The 12,924-nt window shown below is 37.0% G+C and overlaps 1 protein-coding gene across 2 annotated transcripts in view; it reads left to right on the top strand.

Moving 5' to 3' along the window:
* Positions 1-12,924, top strand: part of CDK14 (cyclin dependent kinase 14) — a 531,041-nt gene that overhangs the window by 247,214 nt on the left and 270,903 nt on the right. For both annotated transcript variants that reach the window (XM_036328251.1, XM_036328252.1), the window contains one exon: positions 8,656-8,718. In XM_036328251.1, coding sequence (XP_036184144.1) covers positions 8,656-8,718 — 63 coding nt within the window. The remainder of the gene's footprint in view (positions 1-8,655; positions 8,719-12,924) is intronic.

Here is a 12,924-nt window from a genome sequence, read left to right as displayed (position 1 = left end):
CACAGGCCGATGCTCTATCCACTGAGCCAAACCGGTTAGGGCTATTCTACTTTCTATTCAGCAAAAGTTATTCCAGAATGGCCATATATGATTTCTCTATCTTCCCTTTCCCTCATTATTGCTCCTCTTTCTCCTCTCTTCCACGTTAGTTCTCTGCTTCTAAGTTATTTTGCTCATGTTGTTTCTACCCTATAATTTTGGATCTTCCATATTTCTAGTAGGGCAAGTCCAGAAGGTATTTTTGGAGTTAAAGTTTTCCTGCGAACTATTCCAGTTCCTTTATTTTTTTTTTCCCCATCACATGCTCTGACTCCAAAAATTTTTACATTGCTCACTTTATAACCCTCCTCCTGCCCCCAAATTCTTGAGGATACTGGCTGATGAGAGCATTCCATTCTTTATACCCATTGGCCTCTTATTTTTCCTTTCAACAATCCACCTGGCTTCAAAATAGCATGAACATCTTTTTAAAGAAGCTATTTGACTCTTAAAATTTATTATATGGTTAGGCTTGCGAATGGTTTGCCAGAGGGCATAGAAACCATAGTGGCTGGCTCTTTCCTCTACTGTTTCATGAGAGCACTCTTTACCCATTCTTGTCAATGCAGGAATAGCGTATGGTTTTGAAGAACTACAGCATTCTACTTCCGGAGATCTTCCTAAAATTCTTAACACTTTCTAAATCTATACTTTGCATTTAATGTTATAAAGGAACATCATTTATATCTCCTAGAAGTTTGATAAAGTAAATAACTTATATAGATATAGATATGTGTTAAGTTTATGAATTAGCCCCTGTGATATTGAAATGCTTCAGACACTTGAACTAGTGGAGCATGAATGTCTGCATTGTTTTGATCAGAGAAGAATGGCTCACAACAGTCTTACTGCCACAGTACAACTATACAATCTGTCTACCCCTGATGCCATTGCCAGGAGCCAAATAGTAAGGCTTTTTGTTTTAATGGAAAAGGCCTTTCAGGTGGCTGGTTTTGCCTGATGGACATGTGGTTGGAAATGCTTTCTGTCCGGTCACCAGCCCCAGGCTGCCCATGCAGTTTGGATTCAGAATTAACATCTGAAACCAATTAGGCAGAATTATGAGAGAACTAAGTCACATATAGGTTTATTGTGACCCCAAAGAAGGAGGATATATTATACTTAAATAATAATAATTTAAATAGGGGTAAAACACAGCACTGTGATTGCCATGGCAGGATTTTTGTGTATGTTAAGCACCCTTGCCCTCTCCAGGGAATGTGTGTGGTTCACTGGTAGAATGTCAAACATTTCCTATGTGGTTGAACACCAGATAAAAATAAAACAACTCAGAAAAAGGCTTTGTAATATATAAAGTAAATCTGCTCAGGAATGGTGGAATATGTGAGAATACTCCATTGGAGAACATATTTTTTGGGTGATGATGGCATAAATTGGAAGACCTTATTCTCTTTATTGTCATACCATGTCCTATGAGGCATCATGAGGCACAGCAATCTAGTTGTGATTAGAATTTCTACTTCAGAAGGAAGAGATAGCATTTTTGTACTTGTTCATGAATGTCTTCCTTTTTGTCTTTAAAGGTAGGGGATTTCAATGCATTAGCATAAAGCCTAAATAACACTTGATAGAATATGGCAGAGTTTTATTTTTGTAACCACTGTTGTAAAAACAGACCCCTTTGATACATAGTGGGTACAAACTTCCTCTCTAAAGCATCTTGAATGGCTTTGATTTTGTCTTAAAGGAAAGTTGATTAATGTTTCTTTTCATCTTTTTCTCACTAATGAATGATGCTCGCATGTTGGATCTCATAGCGTTAAGTTTCATTAATTATAATTTGGGAATGAAATAGATGAGTACTACAAAGCTTAATGTAAAAAAATGCGATTTCAAAATCAATTTAAACCTGTGGACTTCACATGAGAGTAGTTTGGAACTAACTGCTCAGTAATTTGATGTATTAATTCTTACAACAGTGTAAGCTGATTAAAACGAAGATTATAGCTAGAGGAAAATGGCATTGATTACTGTAGAAGAAAGGAGGGCTCAACTTCTATAAGTTTTCTTCAGTTGCCTCTGGCAGCAACTATTCCCCAGTGCATTACATGACTTTAATGAGCTTTAGGTGAAATAGATTAAACGCTAAAACGATAGTGAGTTCTACCAAAGTTCATAACTACCCTTCAAGTATGATTCTATTTAGAATGCATGTGGCATGTTACAAACCTAGGACTACGATAATGAAGGTGACTTTAGCCAGTAACAGAGTAGACATCACATTTGCTGTACATGTTTCCATGGTCACTGCTGTTGTTGTCATTAATGTTGGGGCCATATACAGTACCACTGAAGAGTGGCAATAATTGCTCTTGTCTTTTAGAAATTCACAAATTTCTTGATATGATTTTTTTTTTTTTACCAGTCAGAGCACTATTTATAGGTTCATTATAATAGGTTTTCTCACCTGAAGAAGATAGGAGTGTCTACAATCAAACTGGGATGAGGACTAGGGAACTTCTTAAACAAAAAAATGAGTTGAAAAGAGGGCTCTAGATTCTTATGCTTCCAATTTGCACATGTTATCAACTAGTTCTTAACATTTCCCATATTTTTTAATCACATGGTTCCACTTAATTTTTGTTTTGTTTTGTAAAACTAAGTTTTCATTTATTTCAAAATAAAAGTATAACTGAACCTTGGTATTTAAACATAACATAAGCCTATCCTTTAAGAAAGAAATTCAGAATTAATTTTATTTTCTGGACTCTTTCTATAGTCTTACTGTTGTAAAGCAGTTATTTTTTTAATGTTATAAAAATTACACCACACTTGAATATATTGACTCTTGCCTGCAAAATGGAAAACTAAATGGCACAGAAGTAAAGGATGTGAGGCTATGTTAAACATAACTTCAAAGTGAGGGTTTCTGGTGGTTATCCCCAGGAGGACTTTTTTTTTTTTTTTTTAGCATAGGTTCTAAAAATAGGGCTGTGCTATTTTCAATGTCATATTTTGACAATGCTTCTGAAGAATCTCAAAATTAGCTGACAAATATTGTGGACACCATGCTTCACATTAAAGGAGAGTGGAAACAAGTGCATGTTTTGGGGAAGGGGCTTCATGTGGATTGCTGCTTAATGAGACAGTGGAGAATTATAACCCCACCATTCTTTTTGACATTGTTTCTGTAAATGCTGACTGTGACATATGTCGCTTATAGATAAACAGCATCTATAATAATAGAAGCATAATATGCTAATTAGACCGGGCAGCCAAACGATCTTCCAGACGTCCTTCTGGACGACCTTCAGGATGAAGCCTGGGCTGTGAGGGTTGAGGCAAGCTGTTGCAGCAGCTGAGAGGACCGAGTCCCTTGCATGAATTTCGTGCATTGAGCCTCTAGTGTTTGTATAAGAATCCTAGGAACTAACTTCAGAAGGTGCAGACTCCGATCTTCAGTCATCCCAGTTCCAGGAGATCTGCTGACCTTCAAACATAGAATCAGGATGAGGTAGAACCAGGATAAAGAAGACTGAGATAAGCACATCAGACCATCATTTGACCAGTTTTAAAATATTGGAAAGGACTATGCTGGCCTGCCCATAGAGGAGTTTTCAACCGCCTCCCCTTGATTCTTTGTTTTGCTTTCCCTCTCCCTCCCGGTAAAAACCTCTGCCCGCACTGCGATGGGGAGCTGGGCTTTGTGACAAGCGTCCCCCATCTTCTCAAGTGTTTGGCAGTTGAACAAACCCCTTTCTTTTGCATCTGCCTCTCGATTTTGGGTTTTGTGGCAGCAGACAGCCGGACTTGGATTCTGATTACACTACTGCAAAAGCATAACTTCTTTGAGGATCTTGGTATCTCTTGAATAGTGGGTTTGATCCTATGAAAGACAACCATTGGAAAACCTCACTGCGTGGAAACTATAAGCACCTACTGAATGCCTAAGCCTACTTAACAATTGACTTAACTGTTTCTGCCCTGGAAAACGTGTGGGTAAATTTCACCCCCAAGGTCTTGTGTGAGTTTGTGGTCTTCAGAGAGCCTTTTTACCGGTGGCTTTCAGTGGACGGATGTTGCTTCTTTCCCCCTGTCCAAAGTGAATTTCAGAAAGGGTAAGAGATGGAGAGTGGGAAAACATGAAGAAATGAATGTTCTAGTCCAGCTTGTTCCTCTTCTTTGTCATTGGCTGGCCTCTCTTTCCCAATGCTCTTTTAGAGGGCTGTTCTCCACTCAGTCATTATATTCACAATTTATCGTTGGAGTGTTCTTTCATGTCCGTTCTTTTAAGTCTCATGGCTGTGTACTATCCGTCATGTGGCTCTTGGCTCTCAGCTCCACAGATGATTGAAATTAACTGAGACTACTGTGTGAAAGTGCTTGTGAGTGGAAAGTCTGTTCGATTTTCTGTGGTCTTTCTGTATCCTGCCTTCTTTACAAAAGGAGATTTCTCTCCTGTCATCTGTATTGATCCAGCCACAGAGTAATCAGATCAATATGGGGAAACCCAAATTATAAATGTGGCAAATTTCTTCACAGAGAATATTTCTGTTCAGGCCATTAGGATTGCAGATATGTTCCTCAGATTGCTTCTCCTAGAATCACTCCTGCACATATGTAAATAACCAGATAATTGCTATCTGATGGATCATCAACAAGGAAAGAGGAGCCTGATTTTGAAATAAGGATACGCTGGTGTGGGGTTTGAGCCTTTGCAGCCCCTTTCTGCTCTCAGTCTGCCTTCCACGTCATTTGTAAGCCTAGCCATACTTGATGGCTTCATTTGAAACCACCCACCTCATGGGAGATTGATGAGGTGTTCTCAGGCATTCAGGTAAACTCCTGTCAGACACGAGCACTTCTAAACGCATTGCCCTGAAGAACAGCAGCAGTGATGGAGTGAATAGGATTGGAGGTGTGGGAAGGTGAGGTGCGACATAATGCAGTGAGGGAAAGAGGAAATGTTAGCCAAGAGCCAAGATAGAGATTGAAGGGCGAAGAGTGATTGTGTGTGATCTGCAGTCACCAGGCCGCTAGTCTAACGGTGCCCCTTTTATTATTAAAACAAGAAATAGCCAGAGATCAAGCCAGATAGAACTGAGATGAGTCACACATCGTCAGAGGATAGTGATTCTACACAGAATGACTTTAAAAAAAAATGCAAAGACAAGGTACCTTCTAGCATTATTGTTTAGTTCTGTTTATGGACCAGAGCAAATGATAAGGGGTACATAATCCAATCATTTGTATTAAAAAGAGATGTTAAAAAGAAGGAAATGTTATAAAAATTTGTAATTTTGGCACATTTAATGCAGTTTCAAATGTAGTGCTGTGTATTTAAAAAGAGAGAAAAAAGAAACAGCTGTTAAGGCAGGTAGAACAGAAATGTGCTAGGGTGTAAAATGGGACCTTGTACTACCTCGTCTCTTCCTCCATCTGAGATTCTCTGGATTCTTACACCTAATCACGTGGAGCGATTGGAGGTTAACAGTGTATCTGGAGATGTAGCTTCAGTGTTGTGTACAGAGAGCAGCGGAGTGTGCGTGAGAATGGCTGGGCATGCAGACAGGAAAACATGTAAAAGGACGAAATGCTACACCTAGGAGCTCCAGTTTCCTGGCTGTATTTATCATTTGATTTTTAATTGCAATCCTTCCAAATATCCCTCCCTGCTCCAAACACACCGCAGAAAATCATCATCATCATTATCATTATCATCATCATCATCATCATCTGTAGCATCTACCAGACATTGGGCAATGTTCTAAAAATATTCTGAATATTTACTCATTAATTTTCATAATATCCATTTCATTAGCTGTATTAGGGTTATCCTCATTAGATAAAAATGCTGATATACAGAGTTGATATAATGTGCCCCAGGTTACACAGCTAAGGACAGCCATGTGTGTATGCTTGTGATGTGTATGCACACACACACATTTTCATGCCATACATTTAAGTAAATATGAATTAAAACATTTTAAAAGTTTGGAAAAATCTTTATTAAATTTCCCAAGATCTCATTTCTGAAGAGGCCTCCTTCCTGCAATTGATGCTAATGCCATTGGGCATTGGCTCAGAAGTATATCACCTGTGCCTTGAGCATCAGGACTCATCCTGCCCCAATTTCTGATAGGCTTCCTTCTTTATAGTTTTATTTTTTTAAAATATGTTTTTATTGTTTTCAGAGAGGAAGGGAGAGGGAGAGAGAAACATCAATGGTGAGAGAGAATCATGATCAGCTACCTCCTGCACGACTCCCACTGGGGATCGAGCCATAACTTAGACTTGAGGGAATCAAGCCATGACCTCCTGGTTCATAGGTCGATGCTCAACCACTGAGCGTTGTGGGCCGGGCAGTCGTCTCTTCCTCCTCCTCTTCCTTCTCCTCCTCCTCCTCCTCCTCCTCCTCCTCCTCTTCTTTTAATCATATTTTGTTATATATTGTCATGTCGTGCTGTTAAATGTATTAATGTTTACTAAATTGTCCTTTAATTCTATTTATCTAATATTTATGTTTATATGCTGATTTTTTATTGATAAGTACTGACGTAACTAACATGAATATAAATATATAGTAGGAAATGTTTCTTTATTTTCTGTTGTTATTCTTAGTTTGTATCTTGAAAACAATGTGAATATTATTTTCTTTGTTTTGTAAACTGAATTTTTATATTTTTAATAATTTTAGCATGTCATGGATATATAATAGTTGATATGATTGGATGTACTTTCTATTTACAATGTTACGTGTGAGAAGCGATGTTAGATATAGTTCTTTCTCTTGTGGATCTTATTATATAATGACCACTCTCATACATAATAACCTTAATTTTGTATATCCTGTTATAGGTGAAAAGTACTTTCTTATGTACTATTTATTTGTTCTTCCAAACTCTTTCAAATGGAGATCTTATTCCTATTTGAAAGGACAGAGAAATTAATTATATGGAGTTACAAAGTGGTAGTTTGGAATAGAGCATTCCTTCCTCAGTTTGTTAACTACATGATATAAAACCTTTATATAATCAGGAAAAAAATCCATGGAACCCATTATAATTATATTTTAGGGTCATTTTAATGAGCTACCCTATATGTAAAACTATTTCCACCTGTATATACTCAGTTCTCTTCTGTGTCTGACATTTTCCCTGGAGCAAAGATACGGTAATTCCCAAATTAAACACAGTTTCTGTCATCATGGAATTTGCCTTTGATTTAGAAGTTAAACACAGCATGGTCCAAAATAAAGGCAATAAATACTGTCTCAGATCCTATCTAAGAGTGTTTCTTCTGTCCCATTTTCTTTCCGTTTGCCCTCAATTGGCCATTTTGTGTCCTTAGTGACTGTGTAGTGCCTGGGACATAACATGGGCTCAAGGAGTGCGTGGTGAGTAGTGAGTGAATGCAAAATTCTGCTCTCTAGCTTCATCAATCACCACCTGCCATGGAATAAAAACTCAGTAAAGGAATTTGAACAGTTGTCACCATGGCTACAGCAAGGTTCTTGAATATATCATAAAACTCATGATTTCTCAATAATTGACTCCTGAAAATGGAACTCAAAAAAGACTCATGTTTAGTGGTTTTTCAGAATGACTAAATGTTATAAATTTTATGCTATCTTTCAATAACATGAGAAAAATTTGAATAGCAACTTTATATGTTTTTTTCAAAACTTTTTGTAGTGCTTAAATAGAAAAAGTATTAAGAAGAATATATATAGTTCTGGGCAAATCAAGCTTGGTTATTTAAAAGAATAATAGCATGTTTCTAGGGATTCTTTTTGTTCTACTTGGGTATATATTTTTGTTTTAATTTATAATTTTGAAAGTATTTCTATTTTATAAGGTATATATTTTTTGAAATATGTTCAGGAGTTTTAGAAACCTGAAAGTTATTTTTTATTGAATATATCTAAGAGAAATTTGAATGAATCCAAAGTAATTTTACTTTGTCTAATTGTAGTCTTTTCATTTCACACAAAGTAATCATAGCCTAGGTTTGCATTTGAAAAATACAAGACAATTGAGAGTGTAAATGGATTGTTATAGTTCAGTTTTTTTTTTTTGTTTTTTTTTTAATATATTTTATTGATTTTTTACAGAGAGGAAGGGAGAGAGATAGAGAGTTAGAAACATCGATGAGAGAGAATCATCGATCAGCTGCCTCCTGCACATCTCCCACTGGGGAAGTGCCCGCAACCCAGGTACATGCCCTTGACCGGAATCGAACCCGGGACCTCTCAGTCCGCAGGCCGACGCTCTATCCACTGAGCCAAACCGGTTTCGGCAAGTTCAGTTTTTTTTAAGTCAAAGTATTTAGTTTCAGTTTTTGGATTTTTTTTTTCTTAGTTGAAAGATTTATATTCAATGAGGAGGGAATGAGGCACTTTACAAATTATGGACATGAACTTTTTCTAATGCACAGATATATTTAACATAAAACAGAGCCTAGAGGTAAAGGTAATGATTGAATTGGCTTAAAAATGGGGATTGGAGGAGCACAGCGCTGTGTAAACTAAAAAATCCACCCACTTGTCTTATATTTGCTTTTTCAGAAGGTAATGGTGACTTTGAAGTAGAAAAATATTGATTCATCATGTTATAGCCAGAGGGATGTTAATACATTTTCCCTTTTTTCTTCCAGCACACTGATTTATGTCAGTACATGGACAAGCACCCTGGGGGACTGCATCCAGATAATGTGAAGGTAGGAAAAGATCTTTTTAAGCAAAGTATTAGCATTCTTCGTGTGCATTCTTTTGAGCCAAAGTCTGATGTCTCTACCATAACTTTTCCTTTTTAAAAAACTTTTATGTAAAGAGAATATTAAAGTGAACCACAGCCATTGTTTGTAGTTGGAAACCATGCTTCAACATTAAATATTTTCACTGGAGTATTATTGTTTAGATCTTATCATATTTTTTTCTTTATGAAGAAACATTTGCCAGGAATGAGTGAGATCCACTGGAATCCTATGGTAGCACTGTTTTTAGCAGAAGGGAAGCTCAGGTAGCTCTACCTTGGAACCCCATACTGAAGTACCAGTTATTTAGCATCAATATGAAGTATTATTATGACTCCAAACAGTGTTACGGTGAGTTCATGAAGCATACTTTTCATTTGTATGTACAAACAGATATAAGTGGTTCTATTCCTACTGCTGTCTTTCATTTCTTTTACTACAAATTGGATTGCTATGTGTCAGAAGAACTACATTTTTATGATTTTATCCCACAATTAAGGAATTGTCCCAAAATTGCAAGCTTAAAACAGAAGAGTCTTTTTGGCATATGTTAGGGAGTTAGAAGATACCAAGTTATACTAGTAGCTGAACATTTAACGATGTGCTCAGGTTTTGTAATTCAGATGACTACATTTCATGATCCCGAGAATTGACTGAGTACTACGGATGTATCTGAAGTGAATTATCTCAATTTCTTCCCAGGCATTGCCTATACCACTCTTCAGAACGTGGCGCGCGCGCGTGTGTGTGTGTGTGTGTGTGTGTGTGTGTGTGTGTGTGCGCGCGCACGCATGCTTTTCCCTTTGCTTGTAGAGGTATAGATGTGGGTATGAGTTTTGTGTATTTATTTTTTGCTTTATAAAAATAATACATATATTATTGTGTTATTTTTAATTTAAAATATATTGTGCATGTTCTTTAAAATCGGTACATGATATAATTCAGTCTTTCTAATAACTGCATATTAGTCCATAGTATCAGCGCTTTCCAGTTGTTTCTTATAAAGAGATCTTTGGGTTGTTTCCAAAATGTTAATGTTATGAGTGATTTTAGAGTAAATGTTAGTATAAACCTTTAAACTCTTATTTCTTTTGATATCTAACTGATGGGATATGTTAGGGAGTTAGAAGATACCAAGATATCTCTTTAATAAATAAGAGATATGATTTCAGTTTTAATGAATTTGATTGGAACATTTTCCCATAAGGTTGTAAATTAGAGGAGAGTTGGTTTTCTCTACTCTAACTGGCATTGACTGTAACCAGTCATTTTAATTTTTGCCATTCTGATGAGTAAAAGTGGAATGACTTTTATGTTGGGTGTTTTCTTACCTGCTGTAAGACCATCTTAAGTTTCTTAGCCATTTGTAATTCTGATTTTATAAGTTGCCTGTCTTATATATTGCCCACTTTTTATTGGGTTTCTCTTTTTCTTAATAAGTTGCATGTGCTTAATAATTTGTGTGGTATTAATAATGAGAGTTTTGCCCTAGCCTGTTTGGCTCAGTGAATAGAGTGTCGGCCTGCAGACTGAAGGGTCCCAGGTTTGATTCCAATCAAGGCACATGTCCAGGTTGTGGGCTTGATCCCCAGTGGGGGTTGTGCAGGAGGCAGCCAGTGAATGATTCTCTCTTATCATTGATGTTTCTGTCTCCCTCTTTCTCTCTTTTCCTCTCTGAAATTAATAAAAAAATTTTTTTTAAGAATAATGAGAGTTTTTATGGTGGTCAGTAAAGTTGTATAATTTTAAAGCATAAGACCTCTGAAGAAGCTCATTTTTATTTATTTGTAAAATGTTTTTATTGAAATTTAGAGAGGAAATGAGAGGGTTAGAGAGATATAAATATCGATGGGAGAGAAACATCATCTATAAGCAACCTCTTGCATGCCCTCTACTGGGGACTGAGCCCACAACCTGGGCATGTGCCCTGACTGAGAATGGATCCGGTGACCTCCTGGTTCATGGGTCGATGCTCAACCACCGAGCCACCAGTTGGGCACAAATCTTGTTTTTTAAATAGAATCGACATGGTGCTCAGAGTTTGTTAGTTTCTTTTATATGCCTCCTTTTGGTTGTGTTTTTCTTTTATTGATTAAAAAATCTTTTTGACTATTCATTTTTCTTCAAAATCTGTATCCAATGACAAAATCTGTATCCAATGACAAAATCTGTATCCAATGACATAGTTTTAGTAGTTAGATTGGGGAAGAAATTTTAACCGATGGAAAAGACTTGTTTTATTAATCTTGCCCATATTTAATAAACATTACTATCACATGAACGTATGTTTGTTTTTTACAATTACACATCTCGATTTGTCTCATATATACATTAAAGGTCCTTTTCCTAGGATTGATGGGGTTTAAAATCAATCATACAATACCTCCTTATCCCTGTTTCGCACTTTAACCCTGGGAATATATAGAGAGCCCAGTTAGTGAGACCTTCAGCTCTGGGGAGTCCAGGGGACTAACAGCCTCAGTGGAAATCAACAGCTACTCTAAGTTAATTTTCACTTCTCGACTTCCAGATTCAGTGACTGGACTGAGATTAAAGAGCTAAATGAACCTTTTCAAATAACATGGCATCGCTGGCTTTTTATTATGCATGCTTGGTTTTTTCACCCACCTTTTGTGTGTCATGAGTTTGGGGCAAGTATTGATGGAACATTTTGTTGGTGAAACAGAGAAGGAAAGGTCATTCCACAAAGTATCTACATGTTCATAATCCTTTGGCCAGTGTCATTGGTGATTTTTGTAGCATTTGTAAGTTCACTCCTTGAAATGGTATTTCAGCTGCTCTCAATCTAGTTTTGTAAGCTTTTCTTTCACCCCGTGGTTGTTCATTATACTTCAGAACTTCACATTGGCTACTTATTCCAAGTACAGGTTGTACTGTGACAGTAAATCAGCTTTGCTTCTGCAGGAGTTGGTGGTCTAGGCTGGGGTGAAAAACTTAATGGGGAATGAGATGCACAGTCCACATAGAAATAATGACAAGGAAATTAGATGCAACACCAAAAGCGAGTGTAGATGTTAGTCATGTTGAGCAGGAATTGTTCCCATACAGAAGTTGTTTAATGTCGCCAAAGATTGATGCCTTCCAACAGTTTTTGCCTCTGAGAAGAGCATGATGTGATTTACCTTTTCTTAGGTTGTTTTGAACAACTGAAAGGCAGCAAAATATGTTGAACTTATATAGGTATTTCTTTCCTCAGAGCTATTGAAATATTGGCTCCTTGAGGATTTATCAGAATGCACTGGACAGTCTTAGTTCTTGGAATATTTAAGGGTACTAGAAACCTCAGTAGTCATCTACTTTGGCTTCACAGCAGAGACACCTGAAAAGCTTAAAAAATAAAAAAGTATATATTTTAAAATATGTAAATGTAAAATTATCATCTCCCAAAATCAGAATCAAATTTTTAAAAATCACTGATGTAGGAAAAGATAGGCATTTGCCTAGACCCACGGTTGAGAGCTCAGGGTACCTCCCAGGACCCAAAGCCTCCCCTCACTTCCCTTTGGCCCTGCATGACTTTAGCCCTCACCCTGGAGGACATGTACACTTGCTGCAATCGTGACCTTTTGCTCTCTCACAGCCTTATGGCCTCTACTCTCTCTCTCTCACTCTGCCAGTGGGGTGGTTGTAGAGGGGTGTCCCAGAGTAGCAGGGCTGGGCATGTGAGAGGAGATAGAGGAGAGCATGAGAGACAGGAACAGCCTGTGGTGCTTCAAAAAACAGGCATCAGACCCATGCATCAAGGCAGAAAACTATAACATCCTTTTTGGAGCATCTAATCAGTCCAAGAGTACAGACCTAAAGAATAGAATCTAGGAGACTACAGTGAAGATCCTAGTTGACAAAGAAGTAACTTGGATGAAGTAAAGTTTTTTGCATTGATTAGACAGATAAAGATAGGAAAGAAAACTTTGAAGGAAATTACAATTAATATTCTCAAAGAGGTAAAAGAAAATAGTACATCTATAAAACAAGAATAAGTTATTTTTACAAAGAACTTGGTGAACAAAAGTAGCTTTGGAAATTAAAAATATGTGACAGAAACCAAAACAACAAAAATTAAAAAAGGATGAAAGATAAAGTTGAAGACATTTGCCAGAAAGTAGAGCATAAAATATAAATCTGGAAAATGAGAAAGTATCAATAAAT

This window comes from Myotis myotis, unplaced genomic scaffold (genome assembly GCF_014108235.1).
Source record: "Myotis myotis isolate mMyoMyo1 unplaced genomic scaffold, mMyoMyo1.p scaffold_m19_p_11, whole genome shotgun sequence".
NCBI classification, from domain to species: Eukaryota; Metazoa; Chordata; class Mammalia; order Chiroptera; family Vespertilionidae; genus Myotis; species Myotis myotis.
The sequence above is the reverse complement of the archived record's forward strand: the minus strand, read 5'-3'. Positions and strand labels throughout refer to the sequence as shown.